The sequence below is a fragment of the Lolium rigidum genome, chromosome 7, assembly GCF_022539505.1.
Source record: "Lolium rigidum isolate FL_2022 chromosome 7, APGP_CSIRO_Lrig_0.1, whole genome shotgun sequence".
Lineage (NCBI taxonomy): Eukaryota > Viridiplantae > Streptophyta > Magnoliopsida > Poales > Poaceae > Lolium > Lolium rigidum.
This window is the reverse complement of record NC_061514.1, coordinates 27,931,655-27,954,762: the sequence shown is the minus strand read 5'-3', so window position 1 is coordinate 27,954,762 and position 23,108 is coordinate 27,931,655. Positions and strand designations below refer to the sequence as shown.

Here is a 23,108-nt window from a genome sequence, read left to right as displayed (position 1 = left end):
AGTGCGTAAACTCATGGATATCCATGGATACCTGGATATCTAGCGGGTTTGGATTTAGGGTTACATCGATGCCCGTGCTCTTCTGATTTCCAGATGACCGTGCTCCTGCTATCGCCACCTGCCTTCATGCCTCTCTTTCTTCCGCTGCCTCTGCCTTCGGCGCTATGACAATCCATTCAGGCTCATCTTGTATGTCCAACGACAACACGCAATGCAAATTCTCTTGCAGATCGTGCTCGGAGGAGGGCCATCTCAGGGCTGTGCGGATGTGGTGTTGCTCAAAGCAGTAGCAGCGGACAAAGTTGTGCGCCCGCCACTGAATTTTTGAGGGGGGGGGGGTAGGGTTTTTACCGATCAAGATCACACACTATTACACCATCAGGTGGGTCAAAGAACCACACCCTACGCCGAAATTGCTGAGAGATGGAGTTTCTAGCCATAAGATGAGACTCAGAATTGTCCCTACCTTCATACTTAAACTCAACCGAAGCAAAACTAGAAGATTATTTATTGACTTCCTCAGACTGCACTATACTGACTTAAACTCGGTATCTTTAGCAAGCTAACCACCTCAAGACAATTTGAAGTGACCTGTAGGTTGTCAACACCAAGATCCTATGCAAGAGTTGATGGGTTAGAAATATCAACTCCTATACTTTTTCTATCCTATGTATCAAATGAGCCCTAAAATTTCAGTTTGGAGTTAATGAAGAAGTTAAGTGCTCATTTTGACATCAAAGATCTTGGTGATCTTCACTACTTTCTGGGTATTGAACTTTACAAAAGCTCTAATGGTCTTCTTCTTACCCAAATCAAATATGCCACAGACTTGCTGGCCAAGATGGGAATCAAGGAATTCACCACGTGTCCTACACCACTCTCCATTACATATAAATTAACTTTACATGATGGATCCTCTTGGTAATGATGATAACACGAACTATAGAAACATTTGTTGGTGCTTTACAATATTTGACACTTACCTGACCAAATTTATCCTGCTCGGTAAACAAAGCATGTCGGTTTCTTCATGCACTCACTACCTTTCTTTGGACTGTAGTAAAAGGGATTTTACACTATGTGCAAAGTATTCTAAAGATTGGATTGACTTTTCAGCAATCATCACCCACACTTCTTAGTGTTTTTTTTAGATGCAGATTTGAGGGGTTATCTTGATGACACGCGTTTCAATGGTGGTTTTGCAATATTTTTTGGTCCCAACTTAATATCATGGAGTGCTCGCAAGCAAGCCACTGTCCCACGCTCTTGTACCGAAGACGAGTATAAAGTATTAGTAAATTCTACAGCTGAAGTCACTCAGATGGATGCATTTGTTCAAGAGCGCTAGGGATTTCTCTCAAGGAATACCCCTGCCTTTGGTGTGATCTTGGTGCCAATTATATCTTTTATGCCCGTATTGAACACATTGAGATTAATTACCACTGCGTGCCAGAATGAGTTGCTGATAAACTACTTGACATCAAGTCCATTTTCAACCAAGGATCAAGTTCTTGATGATTTTAACAAGGCACTAGCTGTTAAGAATCCAGATGAGTTTGAACGTAATCACAATCTCTCCCGAGGTTTGGATTAAGGAGGGTTGTTAAACAAGTACTACGGATACAATACCAGCATAGAGCTACCTGATATTGTACCTCTCATATACACCGCCGTGATGGTCTTTTCCCACGGCTATATCAAAACTTCAGCGAGCCAAGGAAAGTTTAACGTTCACGTCGCTAACATTAAAACACATTAGGCTGGCCATAGTGGGTAGTATCATATAGTAGTATCATGTATATGATACTTTTGTATGGTACTAGATCCATAATGTATAATATCATGGACTAGTATCATAGTTTTGCTATATTAATTGATTTGTAGAATCCCAATATAAATTTGTGTACAAGATTTATTTGATACTGACTTTTCTCGTGATGTGCGCTATGATACAGTATCTACCTATGATACTCTAATCTCCTCTCTCATCTATAATTACCTGCCACATCAGCATTTTTGGTTGGGCTATGATGCATGATACTAGCTAAGATACTAGCACTATGGCTAGCCTTAGCGCTACCTCGAAAAAAAACACATTAGCCGTACGTGCTGATCACCCAAGTTTGTGCTCACCGAATACTCAACGTAGCGGGTGTCTGGTGTCCTCCTGGTGAAAATCTGAGCTCCTCATGAGCGGGCGACGGTGACACTTATGCCGCTACCTTGTTGAAGGCGCCGCCTTTGGAGGCCTCGACACTTGTGGTGTGGTAGGTTTGCATCAACTAGGCATGGTTGTCTTGCGGCCGAAGATGGTGGACGCCGGGGCAGCGGCTCCGGACGGTGGATGGTGCGTCAAGACGGCGGCCTCGAACGGCCTTGCAACTACAGGCGCATGGGGTGTGGTTGTGGTCTAACAAGGCAAGGGTGGCGTGCTCGTGCTACGTGGGTAGCGAGTCCGTCGGCCCGGTCGGCGCGATCGGATGGTCGGTCTGGCTGGCATGTCGGGGCGGTGGCCCCGGATCTTTTGGCGCGACTTTCGTGGTCTGCGGATGGTCGTCTAGTGTAGCCTGGGCTACGAGGTGTCTAGTCCGTGCGACGTTGCGGCTCGAAACCGAGCAGGGGAAGCCGGAGTGGCGGCTCCGGGCACGGATGTGTTTGTTTTGTGCAATGGTGGCTTTGTGTCGTGTGGGCGACGAGGCCCTGTTGTTTGTGCGATTTTTCGACCCTTTTTTTCCTCAAAAATGGGGTCATTTTGTACGGTTTTTGGGCTCGGTTTTCCTCATAAACTGGATCAACCGGTCGTCTTGACCTTCTCCTCTATTGCGATGAATATAACAATTCTCCTGTTGTTATTCAAAAAAAAAAAAACTCAACTTACATATACAGCTACAGGTTTCCGCGATGTAAAGCATGTCATTGTCAGCTAATCATTGGGTGTTATAAATGTGCTTAACTTTGACGCCAACATATGCAACTTGCATCAAGTTAACATTCTAAATTTAAGAGTTGCGTAAAGAGAATCTGGTAGAAACTAATTAAAGAGAATCAGTGGATACGTGTGTGCCAGCAGAGATAGATCCATAACAGCAGATGAACTCCCTGCGGCGCGCCGTGCACGTTCGATGGATTCCTTCCATCCCACTAGCAATTAACCCTCAGTGTTAGCTGTAACGATCTAGGCTGGAATCTAATCAAGCCAGCCACCTCGTGAACGATCGATAATTGGTTAAACAATTTGGGCAAGGCAAGTGAGCTCTAGAACGTGTAGCCTGTATATTCTAGTACTGCTGCTTCCGTGTGGTTTAGCTGGTGGGCACTGATTAATTAAGAAGCTAGGATGACGATCAAAGTAGATAGAGTATGAGTACTGATAAAGACTAATTGTTAACGATACCAGCTGGACTCTCTGATCTTTTTGTTATTCCTCTCTCGAGATCGTCTGCCGAGATCCATCAGCCTCATTGGCTCTGCGGCGCATGATCGGCCTGTAGATGCAGGCAGAGAGCACTAGCAACCCAGCTGCCTGGCGTCATTGACTAGAATCGGATGAGATCCATGGGATGAAGGAGAAGCACCGATGGATGGATCGCAACGTGCCTCCGACGACGAACGTACTGACAAGCCTTCCCCAACTCCATTATTGCGGTGCACGCGAGCTTCGGCCGATCGACCGATGGGGGATGAAATCAACACGCATGTGTGTGTGGCGAGCGTAATGGAGTGATCACCGACGCAGTAACCTGGAGCTTAATTATATGATTTTAGTTGGCCTTAGCCATGTGTTTTCAGGAGGGAAATCGTATAAGACGACGGCCAGAGCAGCAACCTGGATAGTTCATGAGAACATGGGGTGGATAGTGCTGTATCCCCGTGCTGAATCAAGATAGGACGTACGTGCTCTCCAGAATGGAATCAACGTGCCTGTAATGGAGTGTGGTCACCGATTCAGAAACTTGGAAGGAAGGAACCCGTACCATTTATCTTTAGACATCGTGTCATTTTCAGAAATTCAATTAGGCATGTGGGAGCATATGCTCCTTCCACCAAAAAAAAATATTTTGAAATGTCAAAAAAATTCAAACAAAAAATTTAGCTCTTGCATATCGATATTCTACGAGCGCACATCAAGTTTTGCGAGTGAAAAAGACAAAAAAAACAAGTTTTTACACAAAAAAATATCTTTTTTACACATGACACTAAAAATGTCGGTTTCCCCTAGAACCATTTTATGAACATGTAGAATTTCGAGATGTACTCATTAAATTTTGTGTCTAAGTTTTTCAATATTATAAAAGTGTAATTAAGACAAAATTTAAAAACAGGTGCCAAAACACCACTTGTAAAGAGATCATGGTGTCGCCATGATAATGGACCTGTGTTCTAATGTATATTGAAAATAATGAGATTATTTGTTCTCTTGTGTTACCGCACCAGAACATTTGGCTATTCTTAGGTGGAATATCACAGTAAAACCAATAAACAATCCTAATAAATCTAGGGGTTTTGGTGTCCCAAATAATAGTTCTATATTTTTACAGCCATCCTCTTTCCTTATTAGTTGATGTTTGATGTTAATCATATTGGCAAATAATTATTTATAATAAACTCTTTTACTTACTTATATAGCGACTAGTGCATGAATCTTACAATGTCATATTAATGATACAAATCTAGTGTCTAAGATTACTATTATATCCGTGTCTGATTTGTAATATGGTTAGATCTGATTGTGGCATTTTTCTTATCTAAATGATATATAATATTGTTGAAATATGTTGTCTAGCCCTTTCGAGCAGTTGAAACTTTTTATTGAGTTGGCTAGTGCATCAATTTAATATGGTCTCAGAGCTAAGTGGTATCAAGTTCATGACCCGACCAACACCTTATTTAATTAAATAGATGTGTTATTTGCGTCGATCCCACGTCTAAGGTTTGGAGGTGACTAGATGTGAAGGGGTGGGGTAGGGGCACGTTGTCTTTATATGTATCATGTCTACTTTAGTATCTTTATATACCTTATCATAGTTCTAAAATGTATGAATCCAACAAATATCATCATATAGATTTTTATATAAGAGTATCCCAATTTAGCATAACAAGAAAAAAATTAGAAAGTACATTTTAGTACCACAAGAAAAGGAATATAAATACAAATTTGAAAAATATATGAGGTACTATAAAGCTAGTTTTTCCTTGAATCATTTTTCTCGCCTCAACTCGTTTGGTCGCTAGGTTTCCACCTGGTGGATTTTCCACGGGAAGTGAGAGCCTAGTAATGGCTGCTTTTACTTTGCACCCAAATCGGAAGCGAATCGTATGCTACCTTCGATGTGGGAGCGGGCAGGCATAAAAGTTGTTGGGTAAAAAATAAGGTAATTTTTCCATGTGGTAGCTTTTTTTTTTGACATTTACCGTACGCCAGATGCGTTCACATCAAGGGACCAAAATTCTCACATTTGCTTAATATAATTTAACTTAATACTCATATCACATGCACATTCTAAATCTTTAACCGTGGCACGACGGGATCGGAATCTTCAGGTTAGATCTAGGCAGTCGTTTTTTGTTTGCTTTTTCCAAAATAAATGTTGCTGAGTCCCACATAAATATACCCTTGCAACTTTCATACCGGGTGGCCAGAGCACTAACACAGAAACGGTTAGCTCAACATAAAATTTGTTACTCTTCACAAGTACCTGACATGGGAAATGTGGTGACTAATGAAACAATAATTGGGTAACATTTTAAATGTCACCGGTAGATTTTTTTTGGATCAACAGGGACACCATCCCTACTTCCGCTGAATATATCAACGAGACCTTCCACATGCAGGCTCGAGGTTCAGTTTGCTTACAACAACCAAAGATAAAAGTCTTCTCTCACGGTAAACATAAAATCTAAAGACTAAAAGCAGACCGAAAAGGAGGCCAGAAGAATGACAAACGGTTTCAGACATCGACAACCAGCGGCTAAAAACAAACAAACTGTGGACGAAAAAGAGGCAGGAACACCAGCACTCCTAGACAGGTAAGTTGAAGGACATAGCTTCCAGGGTCGAAGTGGGGGTAGACCAAGTTCCTTGCATCGCCTTTTTCCTCACTATGTGAGATGATGAGCAAGATTCAAGGCGGGGAAGCATAGCTGCCAGCCACCTTGAATCGTGAAGGCCTTCGACGGTTCCATTGACACATGCTCGCGGAAGCGGTCGGTAGATGTCTTTTAGTCCTTGAAGATTATCCCTCGTCTCCTAACTGAGAGAAGAATCATCCGCAAGATCTGATGCAAATTTAACCATGGTTGCCCATTAAAGATGATCTCATTACAAAATTTCCATATGCACCCAAGGGTAGCAACACAAACAGAGTTAAGAACTAAGTGCTTTTTATTCGAAACCCAATATCTGGCAGTCAATAAGTAATCAATCCCCAATTGGAGACCAAAAATTCTGATATGCTAGACATGTTTAGCTACGATGCATTGGAAAAAAGATAATCAATACTTTCATCCGCATTACAGAAAATACAACATGCAAGTTTATTCATATTCCTCCCTAGATAATTATCCCTAGTCATCAACTTATTGTGTCATAAAAGCCAAAAGAAAACATGAACTCTGGGAGGTATGAGCAATTGCCAAACTGTAGGGATAAAGATGGGAGTGACCCCTCCAAAATTAATGATAGCATAGAGAGAACTAGTGGAGAACTCTCCGGTGCTCTTATACTGCCATATGAGAGAATCACATTCATCTGAGAAAGAAATGGAAGCAACCCCTTCAAGTTTATACCATTTTTGCATAAAGGAAGGAGAAAAGTTCTTTCTAAAATTTAACATTAGGGTCGAGCCATCCCAAACATGTTGGATGGTATTGTTTTCTCCATTATAGATAACATATAAATCCAAGCATGGAACAACCAGGGGGGAGGAGGTGACAAACCAGGTAAATCTGATTTTCCCCCATCCCCTACCTTCCATCTATAGCCAAATTTAATATAACACTTTCCAGTTTCCACAACCCACATGACACCTTTCCAAAACTGGGAAACACAAGTATTCCTACTATAGAAAATGTTTGGATTACTAGTGTCATACTTGCATCAACTAGAGATTTCCAGAGTTCCCCTTTTATCTTTCGAGTATCTCTTGATCCAAGAGCCAAGGAGGTAGAGGTTCAAATTAGCTAAGTCTAGGATCCCAAGGGCCCCAAACTCTTTCTTTTTGCAAACTAATCTCTTGGTTGCTAAATGAAGCTTCCTATGCCCCTCAAAATCATTCCACGAGCAGTTGGCCATTTGGGTGTTCATAAGGTCCAAAGCTCACTTAGAGAACTTAAAGAAAGAGAGGAGGTATATAGGAATGCTAGCAAGGGAAGCCTTGATGAGGGTAATTCTTGCAGCATAGAAAAGCAATTTCCCTCTCCACCCTGCAATCCTTTTTAAAAGTTTATCTATGAGAGGTTGGATATCCTCTATTCTAAGCATACCATGATGAAGGGGAACATCTAAGTATTTAACGAGGAACTTGCCAAACATCACACCCCAGGATATTCGCATATATAAGTATCTCATCCTCCTCAAGGCAGAGGGGAATAAGTTCACTTTTATCATAGTTGATTCTCATCCCTGAAACCTGCTCAAAGCAAGTGAGGATCCATTTTAGGTTGGTGGCCAGCTCAAGGTCTTTATTAGAGAAAAGAATGGTGTCATCTGCATATTTGAGGCAGATGACCCCTCGAGGGCAAAGGTTTGAGCAAAGCCCTCTAATTAGGCCTGCATTAGTTGCCGTAGTACAAGATTAAATAACAAAGATGAGAGCCGATCTCCTTGCCTAAGGCCTTTACCGGTGGTAAAGAAATTACGTATGACATTGTTAAGCTTAACATTATCATAGATCAGGAAGTTACTCACTCTTTTAATCTCAATTCTTGGAAAACTCAAGATTTTCTACTAAAGATAGACTTGGCTAAAGCTTTTGATAGGCTAGAATGGCATTTCATAGTGGGTGCTCTAGAACGTAAGGGGTTTCATCGCCACTTCATAAATTTTATCCATGCTTGCATTGCTACGCTGTCTTTTTAATTATAATTAATGGTCAGTCTTATGCTCGGTTTAGTAGCAGTAAAGGCATTCGACAGGGATGTCCCCTGTCGCCATCTCTTTTTGTCCTTGCAGTTAACGAGCTCTCATCGGCGCTTCAAGAAGCACTACAGGGCAACCACTTAACAGGTATATCCTCTGGACCAAATTGCCCTCCGATTCACTCTTTGATGTTCGCAGACGATTTTATTGTTCGCAGACAATTGGTTCCTTATATTAGACGCATTTTGAGCTATATAGGTTGCAAAATGTATAGTGGTAACATGGAAATCGTACATCACGACAACCGGCAACAACCTGAAATTTTACCGCAACACCACTTTTCCGTAGAAATTCTAAAAATCCACCACTTTATACAACGGCGCGACAAAATGTGACCACTTTACTGCAAATTGTTTTTGCAATGTGCACTAAAACCAATTTTAACACCGGACTAACACCGAGTCTGAAAGTGGGACCCACCCATCAGGCTGACATGGCACGAAGGGAGAACGCTCCGACACGGCCGTCACAAGCCCTTAACGGCGAAATTGGGGCCCATTGTCCTCGAGCCTGGACCGTTGACTCGCTATGCTCCGCACTCCCCTCCTGCCACTTTCGAGCTCGCTTGTCGCCGTCGCAGCCTAGCCAACGTCGCAAGCCTTCCGTGCGCCTCCTCCGCCGTCCGTCGTCGCCATGCCTTCCTGTAACGACGACGAATCCTCGAGCTCGTCCTAGCTTGCTAGGGGTAAGTTCCTCCAATGTTTTGGTCAGGTTTGTGATTTTGATCTGGGAATTTCAATTTTTCCTCGATTCAACCAGGAGAACGAGTTACATCAAGCTAAATAAAGTGGTTGTTTTATGCAAAGAAGTCGGGCAGATCATTAGGTCAAGCTAATTAAGCTAGGACGAAAGTGTCAAGTGGATTGTATAGTAGCCTCCGGCGACAAGCAAAGTCCAGCGAGGCCTCATGAGCAGGGCTTTTGCTCGGCTGTGCTGCGTGCTTGCTTTTTGTATGACGCGTGAACTCCCCTCCACGTAATTCCACCCACGTCTTGATCGACCGATCCTCGTCGTGCCGGCACGGCGCCAGACACGCCGCGAACAGGGCGACAGATGCGTGCTGCCTAATCCGCACTTAACCCAACAATCCTGTGTTTGCAGTTAGGCTCTCCTTTTCCGCGTGATCAAGACTGCAACTGTTCCAGGTAATGGTGCCAGGACTCCGGTCACTGGCGGTGCTACACAGCAACATCCCAGTTTTTTTTTTTTTTTTTTTTTTGCAAACCAGTTTTGTTTTTAGATTTCGGGCATATATTTCTGCATGATTTCTTTATCAATTTTTTTTGCTTGTTTGAAGTCATTACCAAAGCATTGACATCACAAAATTTGAATCATATACGGCTAACAGGGTCGGGGCGGGGTGGCCCGGGTGAAACCGTAGCCACCACCGACGCCCATGTCACCTCCCTCTCTATTCTTCTCACCATCACCGAAGGTAAATGTCACCCAAAGATGGTGGAGGCGGGCTCGCCCCCTCTCTTGTGGGTGGACGGTGGCGGGCTTTGGTGTTTGTCTAATCTAGGCAATTGGGGGTTGACTTTAGAATGTCTTGTGGATCCGGTGTCACCCTACAGGTCATCACCGCGACGAACAAGTGTCGGTTCTCTACTATGCAACATGAGCATGTGGTCTTGAGAGGGGATGATATGTCATTCTAATTTTAAGCGTCATGCTCGTTCAGGTGTTGGTGTGGAAGATGGAGCCCACGATGATGCCTTGACGATTGAGGCCATTGGAGGTGGTGCATGGCTTGGCTGCATGTCTTCGATCACGAGACTTTGCGATGACCCAGCATATCACTGCATGTTGTAGTACGCAAGTCGTTGATATAACACATATGAAAGTACCATTTCACAAATATTGTAACCTTTAAAGTATTACAAAAGAAACATTCCGGATCCAAATGTCCAATACTTATTATTACAAGCCAAAGTTATGTCTGTCAGTTTTCACATGTTAACTACAACTTCACGGAATTCTCAATGAATGCTGGACAATTTAGTTTATACGATGGCAATCTGGTGGCTCAATGAATGCTCAACAATTTGGTTTCGTGGTACGAGGTTTTGGTATCAGGTGATTGACATCATCATCTTCCTAGTCCACGGCGATCGTGGTATCACATCAACTGGCAACTTTGGTGGCAACACTAGAGGACCTCGGTATTTTTTTTGTGCTCTTTGCATGGTGCGGTGGTGAAAATCCTACGCTTGACCTTCCTTGTTTGTACCTGGCAAACTCTCGCTAAAGGCATTGTGTGTAGATAGTTGGACCATCTCTACTCGGTGAAAACTTCTGACCTGGCATCGGTGCTTGGATCTAGAGACAAGGATGATCCTGGGCGGGTTGTCGTCAGCGAACCTTTCTCGCGGTCTAGGCGTTGTCAACGGCTACGGTTGGTCTTCATTTTTGTTGGGCCAGTTTTCGGCTCCCATTGGCTGTCGTGGGTTTTTTTCCTCCTTTGCACTGCATGTGTTAGCTGTGCAGTAGTATTTTAGCCGTTTGCATCTTTGAGTTTCCTGCTAGCTCTTCATGACATCACTTGACTGAGAACTAAGGTACGACCGAGAATTAGGCACGCCAAAGAGAACTTACTAGCAGCATTTTCACCATTTTATCATTATTGTGCAGGTGATGATTTGGATTTGCTTCCCGAGACCCCCACCGGTCATATGTCGAAAATCATTTGATGAGTAAATCCTAACTCGTCAAGGTAAGAGAAATCTCGATCACTATGTGTTTTAGTTTTAAAAAATTGCCCCTCATTTTGAGATGCAAATGGACAAATGTCCTAAACACTAGGGTGTTGTAGACTTCCTCCATCCCCTCTGCCCCGGTGGATCAGATTCATGTGTCGCCCATCGATTCTCAATGATGCCATCAGTATGCCGCACACCTGAGCAAGTCACAATGGTGTGTATGATGGCAATCTAGCGGCTCGATGCCTGCTGGATTGTTTGGTTTCACCTTGTCTAAGGTTTCGGTATCAGGTTGACTGCTACCATCATCTTCCTCGTGCATGGCGATCGTGGCATCACATCAACTGCAACTTTGGTGGCAACACTAGAGGACCTCAGTATTTTTTTGTGCTCTTTTTGTGGCGCCCGCGAAACTCCTATGCTCGCCTTCATTGTTTGCACCCGGCAAACTCTCGTTGAAAGCGTCGTATGAAGATACTCGGACCCTATCTGCTCGGTGAAAACTTATGATCCAGTCTCGGTGCTTGGATCTAGAGACAAGGATGCTTCTTGGCGGGTTGTCGTCAGAGAACCTTTCTCGTGGTCTAGGTGTTGTCGATGGCTATGGTTGATCTTCATGTTTTGGTGCGGCGGGTTTTCGGCTCGCATTGATGATATCACTTGACTGAGAACTAAGTTACTTCTCATTGGACCGAGATAAATTGAGGGCAAAGATAAATTACTAGCCGCATTTTCTCAACGTTCCATCATGATTGTGCAGCTGATGATTTGGATTTGCTTCAACAGGCCCCCACCGGTCATAGTGAGACGCAGGATACGCCGTCCCGGTTCCCTGATAGCAAATCCAAAGCGGTTGGTTGGTTTGTTGCTGATTTGTTGGTGGTGGAATGGTTGCTGACTTGCTGCCTGCCTGCCTGCACGGGTCGCCCCGAGCCCCCGACCTCCATCCAGTTCGGTCGCAGCCACCCCAGCACCGGCAGCCAGCGCCGCTCCCCGAGCAATACAAAACACAGCTCCAACAAATGGCGCAGTGCTCCTCCTCGTTCTCGCCGCTTCCCCACCTCCACCTCCAGCTGGCCGACGACGAGCCCCGCACGCAGGCCTGACAGCAACGCCGCAAGAACCCAGTAACCAGCCACGCCGGTTTAAAAGCGCGGAGCTTTCGGCGTGGAGGTGGCTAGTCCTCTGTCCTGCCTCTTCTCCGGCCCAAGCTCTCCCCGCGCGCGCGGCGAGCGGCAATGCCGGTGGCGGCGACGCTGGATCCGGCGGACACGGAGGACGAGTTCCACGAGTCGCTGGACCGGATCCTCTCCTCCTCCTGCTCCTCCACCTCCGCCTCCGCCTCCGACGACGACGCCGACCCGCTCCACCGCCGCAGCCGCCGAGGCCGCCCGCAACCGCACCACCCCACCCAACCGCCGTCCTCCTCCGCCGCCGCCTACGACGTCTGGATCTCCGAGCCCACCTCCGTCCACGAGCGCCGCAAGCTCCTGCTCAACCGCCTCGGCCTCTCCCCCTCCGGCTCCCTGCAGCCCCACTCCCCCCGCCCCTCCTCCTCCATCCCTCTCTCCCCGCCCCGCTCCCCTTCCCCGCCGCCGCCCGCCACCGACGACCCTGCTTCCCCGCCCGCCGAGGAGGAGGATGCGCCCAGATCCGCGGCGCACGGGAAGCCGCCGCTGGCGCGGAACCCGAGCAATGCCGGGGAGCAGCAGTGCCGGATCCGCAACCTGGACGACGGCACGGAGTTCGAGCTCGGGGAGGCGCTGCACGAGGAGGTCGTCCGGGAAGTCGGCACCGGCCGCCAGCTCTCGCTCGAGGAGTTCGAGCAGTGCCTCGGCCGCTCCCCGATCGTGCACGAGCTCATGCGGCGCGCCACCACCGCCCCCTCCTCCTCCGCCGCCTCCCTCTCCTCCTCCGCCCCGGCCTCCAAGCCCCGCAAGGGCTGGCTGCGCGGCATCCGGCACCTGGCCGGCACCGTCGCGTACGGCGGTACCCGCCGCGGCGGCACCGACGCCAGGGACAAGGACAAGGATAAGGAAGCCCGACGCCTCAGCTCCGCCACCGACGAGAGCCTCGACGGCGGCTCCTCCGGCACCGGGTCCCGCGGCGGCGGCGCGGGGAGGGTCAGGGTGCGGCAGTACGGCAAGGCCTGCAAGGAGCTGACGGGCATGTTCATGACGCAGCAGCTGCCCGCGCACTCCGGCTCCGTCTGGTGCATCAACTTCAGCCTCGACGGCCGCTACCTCGCGAGCGCCGGCGAGGACCGCGTCATCCACGTCTGGGAGGTCTCCGAGGGGGACAGGAAGGGGGACCTGCTCGTCGGGGATGCCGCGGTTTCGCGGGAGAGCGCCGGCGGAGGCGGGTCCAGCCCGTTTGTCGCCGTTGCTGGAAGTGGCTCGCCGGATGTGGGAGTGCTGTCGCTCAGCTCCGCGGAGAAGAAGAGGCGGCCCAGGGTGCAGAGCAGCCGGAAGTCCGTCGGCTCTGACCATCTGGTTGTGCCTGAGTGTGTGTTTGGGTTCAGAGAGAAGCCGGTCTGCTCGCTCCTGGGACACGCCGCTGATGTTCTTGATCTTTCATGGTCCAAATCTCAGGTACATATTCCGTGGTATTTAATCGAATAGCTGATTGCTTAATCTTACTTTCTGGCGCTTTGTTAGACATTCTGATAGAACGCTGCCATCTTCTTCAGAACACAAACGAATGTTGATTCTTAGTTTTCATGGTGTCTAATCCTGCTGAGAAGTCCATGATCATCAAAATGACAAAATAAAACAATGTGCGTTATGGGAAAACATGACATTTTGAACCTTTGTCACTTGACTACACTAGTTGAGCAGTAGGCTTCAGTATGCAACGATACACTACATCCTGCTGATTGAACAGAATAGCAAACTGATTAGTTGTACTTTTGGAAAAAAAAATTTAGACATTCTGAAAACTAGTATGAGCAATAGCACTGCTATCTTCTTCAGAACTCAACTGAATGGTAATTTTTAGTTTAGATGGTGTCTAGTTCGGCTGTGAAGACCATGATCATCATTCATCAGTGAAGAACATGATGCTTCCAACTTTTGTCACTTGGCTACAACTAATTGAGCAGTAGGATTCAGTATGCCATATTGCCATTCATCAATGGAAGCAGATGATGCTACCAGCTTTTTTCACTTCGGTACAACTAATTGAGCAGTAGGCTTTAGTACGTTACAGTACACTGCATCGTGCCGATTGACTGCTGTGCACTTCAGTTTTCGCACTCCTGAAAGATTCACGTCTTTTGTATCAGTAACAAGCCTGTTGCAACATGCAATTTGATTTTCCATTGTGTTAAACTGGTAAAAGACACAGTTAGTTGATCCTCATATTTCAGATTGCACGTCTGAAGATAGTTGAAATAGTTGTTTTTTGCGTGATTAACTTTGGTTAGGACTTCTAGATCAGGTATCATTTTCATGATTAGTAATCTGGTTAGGAGCACTGATAGTTGCATATGGTTGAAAACGGTATGCTCACATTCCGTACGTAAAGGTTTGTCCTCAGGAAAAATGCTTACCATTATAGTATATATGGTTTACAAATTCCAAATAATGTGTTCACTATATCTGAAGTCATCAGACAATAGCATTGCTGCTCTTACTATACACTTCTCCTTCACATGCGAAATAGTTGTTCTTTGCATCTGATATTATCAGCATAATTTATTGGCACCCTACTTATTTGCAAAATATTACCAGTAACACCTGATCTGCTGGGTCCATGACATGTTCAAATCCATGATCTGTATATCAACCTTCTTTGTCCACTGTGAGCTCTCTTTAGCATTCATACAGTACTTCTGCGCTGTATTTTGCATGCTGTTTCTTTTCTAATTTTCTCGTGCAAATACCACCACTGTAGTTATAACGCGACTTAGATTTGATATGCGCACCACATGCATATTTATCATGGCCTTTGTTCTGTGTTAGCTTTCAATCGTGCAGCCTGATCAGTAACTCAGTATGACCTGCATCAAAATGTGTTCACCATTCCATATACACCTGACATGATCAAGTCATCTATGAATATAACCCATGGTGGTATAGGATTCTACAACTAAAAGCATTTTACTAAAACAATTTCTTGAATGCCCACAATTAATTTATATTTAAAAAGGAAAACATGGTCAATACATTTTTTGCCAAACTAAAATAATGAACTCTGCCCTTTGTGGGGCTCAGCTTAAAACCTAAAAAATTATGTAAAGGCACTAACCAGTTGTTTGGCTCTGATGCAGTACTTGCTTTCATCCTCGATGGACAAAACTGTTAGGTTATGGGACATCACTGCCAGTACCTGTTTGAAGACATTCTCACACACGGACTATGGTTAGTCTAGTTGCAGGATTGTTTTATAGGTGACAGCTTTTTGGCCATTAAAGTGCTTGTTTTGTGCAACCCGACAATTGACTTCCTTCTGTGCACTCAATTTGTTGCAGTCACATGCATCCAGTTCAATCCGGTGGATGATAATTTCTTCATAAGTGGGTCACTGGATGAGAAAGTTCGCATTTGGAATGTCCAGGATCGGAAGATTGAGGACTGGAACGATCTTCATGAGATGGTTACCGCTGCATGTTATTCTCCCGATGGACAGGTTTAGTTTGTTTCCTGTTGTTAGTGAACATTGTGTAGTTGCGATTAAATTAGATGAACTGATGTTGCATTTCTTTGTTACTTTTGAAGGTTGCCATGGTGGGATCTCACAAGGGAAGCTGCCATTTATTTGATACAACAGGTATGCCACTTTAGTCATAGTTAACTGTATTCGTTTATGTTAGTCACAATCAAGTAAAAGTAGCTTGATACAAGCATTAGTATTATGCAGTGACCTATAATTTTCTGTTTCCTTGGTGATTACAGAGAAGAAGCTCCAGTACAAGAGTCAGATAGACTTAAGAATCAGGAAAAAGAAGTCTGGTCAGAAGAAGATAACTGGCTTCCAGGTACATAATCCCATAGTAGTGTCCATCTGTAGGAAACTTAATATTTTGCTAAGACTTGATAAACAACACATGCTTAGCCATTTTGAGATTTGGACTATGTTAATCTGATGCCTTCAATGCCACCTAACTATCTGTATTTCACACAACAGTTTGCTCCAGGAAGCTCTTTGGAAGTCCTTATTACTTCTGCAGATTCAAGAATTCGTGTTGTTAATGGCGATGAACTTGTTCACAAATTTAAAGGTAACTTTTCATTCTCCTCTCATTGTAAATTATATACATAATGTTTAATGATCAGACTATATTTCTGTTTTGCGCAAATCTAGAGCACATGAACTATGTCATTCTATGATCATTGCATATGTGATCAGCAATATATACTAGTGTTAGTCTTGGACTATGATCCTGTTTCCCTTTTGAAGGAATATGATCCTTGCCTATGTGATCAGCAATATACTAGTGTTAGTCTGGGCTTTTGCATTTATATTTTGCTTAACCTTTTCAACAGGGTTCCGTAATACGAGTAGCCAAATCTCAGCCTCTGTAGCTCCAAATGGGAAATACGTAGTCTGTGCCAGTGAAGATTCTCATGTGTATGTCTGGAGACATGACAACAGTTCCCATCCAAGCAGAAGCAGGAGTTCAGTTGATGTGACCAACTCATATGAACATTTCCACTGCCAAGACGTAACTGTGGCAATCACATGGCCCGGTGCTGAAGCCCGTGGGTCGTTCGGGTGCCGTAGCAGCCGACACAGCGATTCGGATGGTGCAGTGAACTCTGTCCCCGAAGCTCTTGTACGAAACGATGACCACGAAGCGAATGGAACTGCTAACAGATCCACGGAGACCCCAGTTTGCGAAGCTGGTGCAAGCACCAGCAATCATGCAGTTGAAGCAGTGTCGCCGTCCTTGCCCGACGAGCAGTTACCGTCAGCCAAGAGCAGCCCTGGTCACAGCTCGTCTGATCTCTGCATCGGGGCTATGGATGTCCAGCGCCGGTCCGCTTGGGGTCTGGTGATCGTCACAGCAGGAAGGGGAGGAGAGATCAGAGTGTTCCAGAATTTTGGTTTCCCAGTTCAAGTGTAAAAGCTGGCGTGAGAGTGTGGAGCTGATGCTGGGCTCTTTGCTGTACAGATATCTTCACTTCTTCACCAGTTCACCTAGGATTTTAACTAGCTGAAAGTTTTCTCCGTTTTGCTGTGTGGTTTAGTGCATGAAGAGCCCACTCCAAAGACCACACTATTCTTTTTTATTTTTGATACAAGCATGGCTCTGTGTAATTGTATGGTTAACAGCCGACACATTCATTTGTTCATATCATGGTTCTTTTCTTATACAAAGATACTTGCTGAAATTACACCAGGTTTCCTTGTTTTTTTTTCTGTTCTTTACTGCCAATAATAGTTCAACATTGATCAGAGCTGCTACAACTGTGACCTTGTGAACTGGAAGAAACTGAACTTTTTATTGCAAATATATGGAGGTCACTACAGAGAGCAAGTTACATCCTTGCTGCAGCAACGGATAGATCATGGTTCATTGGATTCAAATATCAATCACCAAATCAGTTGTGTAAGCATCAGAAGATCAAACGGAGAGTGGAGTCTATCATAAGGTGGAGCAGCTCTCGTGCAAGGCTGAGACGAACACAACTACTACCGAGTACCGATCGAGGCTGCGATGCTAACAGGAGCCTGAAACGCAGCGGCTGACATGACGATGGCATCGATCAGTTGCCGGCTGCTGGCGGCGGTGGCGGGGGAGGCGGCCAGGTGAGGTCGAGGCCGGTGAAGTCGTCCCACACGCCGCTGCCCGGGAGCGTCCCGTCAGCAGCACCGCCCCACGGCGCCGTGAGCCCGTCGTCGAGGCCCGGGGCCGACGAGGAAGCCGGCATCCACGGAGAACCCGCTGGAGCTGCAGCGGCGCTGCCGAGCCCGATGTCGAACTGCGGCAGGAACGCGCCGTCGGTGAGGAACGGGAAGCCCGGGGGCGCGTCCGCCGCCCGGTACGCCGCCGGCGAAGAGGGCGATGGCGAGGGCGAGGGCGCAGGCTCGTCGGACCTGCGGCGCTTGTTGCTGCCGTTGCCGGCGCGGCGGCAGGCGCCTCCGACGGGGACGTTGCGCAGCGTGCCGCCGTGCGTCCAGTAGCGGCGGCAGACGCGGCAGAAGTGGCGCGGCTGGTTGGTGCTGTAGTTGTTGTAGTAGCAGAACTTGGTGTTGCGGGACCTGCAGCGCGGGCACTCCAGCTGCTCCCTCTTGTTGTTGTTGCCCGCCGCGACGCCGTCGTCCTGGTCAGCGATCACCACCGCACGCAGGCGCGCGCGCGCGTGTCAGTACGTGCTACATGACTAGCTTGTTCGTGGCAGGCACGTACAGGTGACAACATGGTAGCTAGGAGACAGTGCGTAGGGAGCAGCCACGTACTGACCTGCGGGAGCGGAAGTTGATCTTCAGCGGGGTCCGAGGCGTCGGCGGCGAGGGCGGGGCGCTTGTTGGCACCGGAGGAGGCGAGGAGCGAGGGTGAAGAAAATGGAGCCATGGTTTGCTGCGGTGGGAGCAGAGCGCATGCCGTGTCCGGTTCCGGTCCGTCGCGGCTTAAAACGACCCGTGGGCGCGCGGGGTGACCAACTCTCTCTCTCTCTCTCTCTCTCTCAGGAGCTAGTCAAGTCAGGACTCAGCTGGCTCTCGAAAAGAGGAAACGGATCGAGCTGGCCGGCCGTAGCTACTAGCTAGGAGGTAGGCAAGTAGCCGAGGATGGCAAGGATTGAGCGGCGGCGGCAATCAGATGAGCGATGTGAGCGGAGCGGGTGGGGTGGGTGCGCGTTGGTCGTGGCCTAGTGGTAGCCCTATTTGTAGAAGCCGGCGCGGCGGTGGAGCCCGCCGGTGACGCGGCAGAGGTACGGGATGCTCTCCTTCTGCGCGAAGGCACCGCCGCCTCCCCAGCTCCCGTCAGCGTCGCATTCCATATCTGGCTCCGGCCAGGCGGCGACGGAGACGCGCACGGCACGGCGCGGCGCGGCGCGGTCTGTGAGCTGGGCCGTCGCTTTTACCGAGGACACAGACGCGGATCTATCATTGGTGCCCGCGGTGTGGAGAGGACGAGACTCACTGGAGAGTTCGATCGACGTGGATGGAATCTTGCTACAAGTTGCTGCAACAACTAACCACTACTACTCACTGATCCAGGCTCCAGAGTTCAGACCGGACACGCGCGCCACTATACATGCTTAGCTATATATAGTACGTACGTGATCGACGTACGTGACAGTACGTACGCGCGCGGTACGCGATCGGCGCGACGCATGGGCGTCTAGCGCCGCCACCGGGCCGCCGTGACGGCACGATCGGGCGCCGGCCGGACGAGCGGTGATGGCCGGTGAGAGTGAGATCGACCCATCGTGTCTTGCGTGGCGGCGTAAACGACCGGCGGGGTTACAACGATCGAGCTAGCGATGACGGGACGGCGTTAATGGGGACGGAGCGAACTGGCTCGCGGGCGGGCGGCCGGAGATAGGAGGGCGGCAGCCGTCTTACTCGTCGTGCGCGTCAGGGTGACGCGGCGCGGGCCCGCCGGCGATGGAGAGCTTGTCATTTCGAGGAAGAAAATTATGGGGGGGACATGGTCGGCGCGCTTTTTCAACGCTCCGGGGCCACCGTGGGGGGACGGCGACGCCTCAGTCGCCGTCGGTGTCCTTGTCGTCTCCGGCAGCCGGGCAGGGGTAAGATTGGTTGCGGACCGACGCTGAACGCACACTCGCGCGCAGAGGTTCTCTGAATCCATTGTTATGCGTCGGCCAAGAGTCAAAGTACTGTTTACCGCGCAGGTCTGAATCGATTATGTACACGCGGGAAAGAAAAAGAAAAAAAGATGGTTAACATGTCGATTCAGATTTCTATGGGCGCGAGGTTTGGTAGCCTGGATGTGACTTGGCTCGCACATGGGTCTAGCAATTTTCGGTCCGTTTGGTTGCCTGGGTCGAGCCGCGTTGTTGCACCGCACGGTTCTCAAAGCAGCTTTTGGCTAGGCCCTAGAGGAACATCCAGAATGACAGTTTCCAGCGATGCAGGCATATCTCCACGCCGGCTGATGCAAAAGGGCATCTTCGGCGCACGCGTGGAGACGAGAATGGACATGGCGGGAGTTGCGCCGCTCCTCGGCGAAAGCGAATAGGGGCGGGAAGGATTACGTCACCTCCTCCGCGCCCCATGGCCTATTTCTACCCCTACTCCACTCCCCCAATTTTCGAGCTCCTCCTCCCGTCAGCAAGCAGGTAAGAGGCGCACGCATATCCGGTCGGCGACGGTTGCAGCGGCGGCGGCGAGTACTTATGGGCTGCTTCATCTACTTCCTGGTCCAGCGCATCTTCACCTCCGGCGATGACTGTAAGGCCCTTATCTCGGTACCGCGGTAATGCCTAGATCTAGGTTAGGAGTAGTCGGATCTTGTCTACGGTTTGGTCTTGTAGCAGAGGTTAGTTCGGATTATGGTGAGGTATCATGATCTTGCTAGGGTTCGACATTTCCGGTTGCTACTTTGTCCCAAATTAATGTGCTCACGTGCCATGATCTTGCAAGGGTTTGTGCTTGCTTGTGACGGTAAAGCACACGTACTGTTGGGAACCCCAAGAGGAGGTATGATGAGTACGACGGCGAGTTTTCCCTTAGTAAGAAACCAAGGTTATCGAACCAGTAGGAGATGAAGACCACGTGAAGGTTGTTGGTGAAGGAGTGTAGTGCGGCGCAACACCAGGGATTCCGGCGCCAACGTGGAACCTGCACAACACAATCAAAATACTTTGCCCCAACTTAACAGTGAGGTTGTCAATCTCACTGGCTTGCTGAAAACAAAGGATTAAACGTATGGTGTGAAAAATGATATTTGCTTGGAGAAAACAAAAGAGAACAATGATTGCAGTAGGTTGTATTTCAGATGTAAAAGAATGGACCGGGGTCCACAGTTCACTAGTGGTGTCTCTCCAATAAGATAAATAACATGTTGGGTAAACAAATTACAGTTGGGCAATTGACAAATAGAGAGGGCATAACAATGCACATACATATCATGATGACTACTATGAGATTTATTTAGGGCATTACGACAAAGAACATAGACCGCCATCCAGCATGCATTTATGCCTAAAAAGTCCACCTTCGGGTTAGCATCCGCACCCCTTCCAGTATTAAGTTGCAAACAACAAAAAATTGCATTAAGTACTGTGCGCTCTGTTGGACAAGGCGACGCCTAGGCACCGCTTAAGCACGCTTAGGCACTAGGTGATGGACAAACGTCTCGCCTAGGGCATAAGCGGAAGTCTAGGCAGTGTAACCAAGAAATTGTCGTCCACAATAAGAAATCATGCTATACTTCACGATCGAGCTAGATTGACATCATTCTAAAGGTAGTGTTTAGAAATTTTCACATTTACAAGCTCTAAATTATTTATTCACATATAATAACCCATATCTACACTTGATGGTACAAACTATGCCCGCCTAGGCTGCGCCTAGTCCGCTTAAGCATCGCCTAGGCACTATGCGGATGCCAACCGCCTCGCTTACGCCTAGCGCTTTTTCCAACCTTGACTGTGCGTAATGTAAACAATACAAATATCCTTATACAAAGTATTGATGTTTTATCCCTAGTGGCAACAACACATCCACAACCTTAGAACTTTCTGTCACTGTCCCAGATTCAATGGAGGCATGAACCCAGTATCTAGCATAAATACCCCCTCTTGGAGTTAAAAGTATCAACTTGGCCAGAGCCTCTACTAGCAACGGAGAGCATGCAAGATCATAAAAAACATATATATGATAGATCAATAATCAACTTGACATAGTATTCCATATTCATCGGATCCCAACAAACACAACATGTAGCATTACAAATAGATGATCTTGATCATGATAGGCAGCTCACAAGATCTAAACATGATGGCATAATAGGAGAAGACAACCATCTAGCTACTGCTATGGACCCATAGTCCAAGGATGAACTACTCACGCATCATTCCGGAGGCGGGCATGGTGATGTAGAGCCCTCCGATGATGATTCCCCTCTCCGGCAGGGTGCCGGAGGAGATCTTCTGAACCCCCCGAGATGGGGTTGACGGCGGCGGCGTCTCTGGAACTGTTCTCGTAATTTGGCTCTTGGTACTAGGGTTTTCCGCGATGAAGGAATAAATAGGCGAAGGGGCAGCGTTGGGGGAGCCAGGGGGCTCCCTCCCCATAGGTCGGCGCGGGGGGCCCCACAGCCGCGCCGTCTTATGGTGTGGGCCCCCTGCTGCCCTTCCTCGACTCTTCTTCGGACTTCTGGAAAACACTCCGTGAAAAATAGGGCCGTGGGCTTTTGTTTCGTCCAATTCCGAGAATATTTGTAAACCAACTTTTCTGAAATAAAAAACAACAGAAAACATGGACTGACACTGTGGCATCTTGTTAATAGGTTAGTCCCAGAAAATGCATAAAAACATTATAAAGTGTGAATAAAACATGTAGGTATTGTCATAAAATATGCATGGAACATAAGAAATTATAGATACGTTGGAGACGTATAAGGCACCCCCAAGCTTAGTTCCTACTCGCCCTCGAGTAGGTAAACGATAAAAAGAATAATTTCTGAAGTGACATGCTACCAACATAATCTTGATCAATACTATTGTAAAGCATATGAGATGAATGAAGTGACTCAAAGCAATGGTCTATAGTTTGCTAACGAAAAGATAATGACTAAACAACTGAATCATATAGCAAAAACTTTTCATGAATAGTACTTTCAAGACAAGGATCAAAAAGTCTCGCATAAGAGTTAACTCATACATCAGTAGATTCTTAATAAAAGATTTTGAAGCAATACAAAGGAAGATTTAAGTTTCAGCAATTGCTTGCAACTTTCAACATGTATATCTCATGGATAATTGTCAACACAAAGTAATATGATGAGTGCAATAAGTAAGCATGTAAGAATCAATGCACACAGTTGACACAAGTGTTTGCTTCTAAGATAGAAAGAAGTACGTAAACTGACTCAACATAAAGTAAAAGAAAGGCCCTTCGCAGAGGGAAGTGCTGGCGTGTAGTTGATACACATCTGTTGGGAACCCCAAGAGGAAGGTGTGATGCGTACAGCAGCAAGTTTTTTCCTCAGTATGAAACCAAGGTTATCGAACCAGTAGGAGATGAAGGCCACGTGAAGGTTGTTGGCGGAGGAGTGTAGTGCGGCGCAACACCAGGGATTCTGGCGCCAACGTGGAACCTGCACAACACAATCAAAATACTTTGCCCCAACTTAA

At 47.2% G+C, this 23,108-nt stretch overlaps 2 protein-coding genes across 2 annotated transcripts; one reads left to right on the top strand and one right to left on the bottom strand.

Annotated features, from left to right (window-relative positions):
* The first annotated feature begins 12,074 nt into the window (after positions 1–12,074).
* Positions 12,075–17,132, top strand: LOC124671078 (WD repeat-containing protein 44-like). The gene is made up of 7 exons (XM_047207512.1): positions 12,075–13,427; positions 15,107–15,197; positions 15,308–15,465; positions 15,555–15,606; positions 15,732–15,814; positions 15,964–16,057; positions 16,323–17,132. Exons 1-7 carry the CDS (start codon positions 12,075–12,077, stop codon positions 16,901–16,903), a joined length of 2,412 nt encoding a protein of 803 aa, XP_047063468.1. The 3' UTR covers positions 16,904–17,132.
* A 126-nt stretch (positions 17,133–17,258) lies between these two features.
* On the bottom strand, positions 17,259–18,417 carry LOC124679103 (dof zinc finger protein DOF3.1-like). The gene is made up of 2 exons (XM_047214926.1): positions 18,245–18,417; positions 17,259–18,104 (listed from the first exon to the last, which is right to left on the bottom strand). Exons 1-2 carry the CDS (start codon positions 18,353–18,355, stop codon positions 17,547–17,549), a joined length of 669 nt encoding a protein of 222 aa, XP_047070882.1. The 5' UTR covers positions 18,356–18,417; the 3' UTR covers positions 17,259–17,546.
* Positions 18,418–23,108: the final 4,691 nt, after the last annotated feature.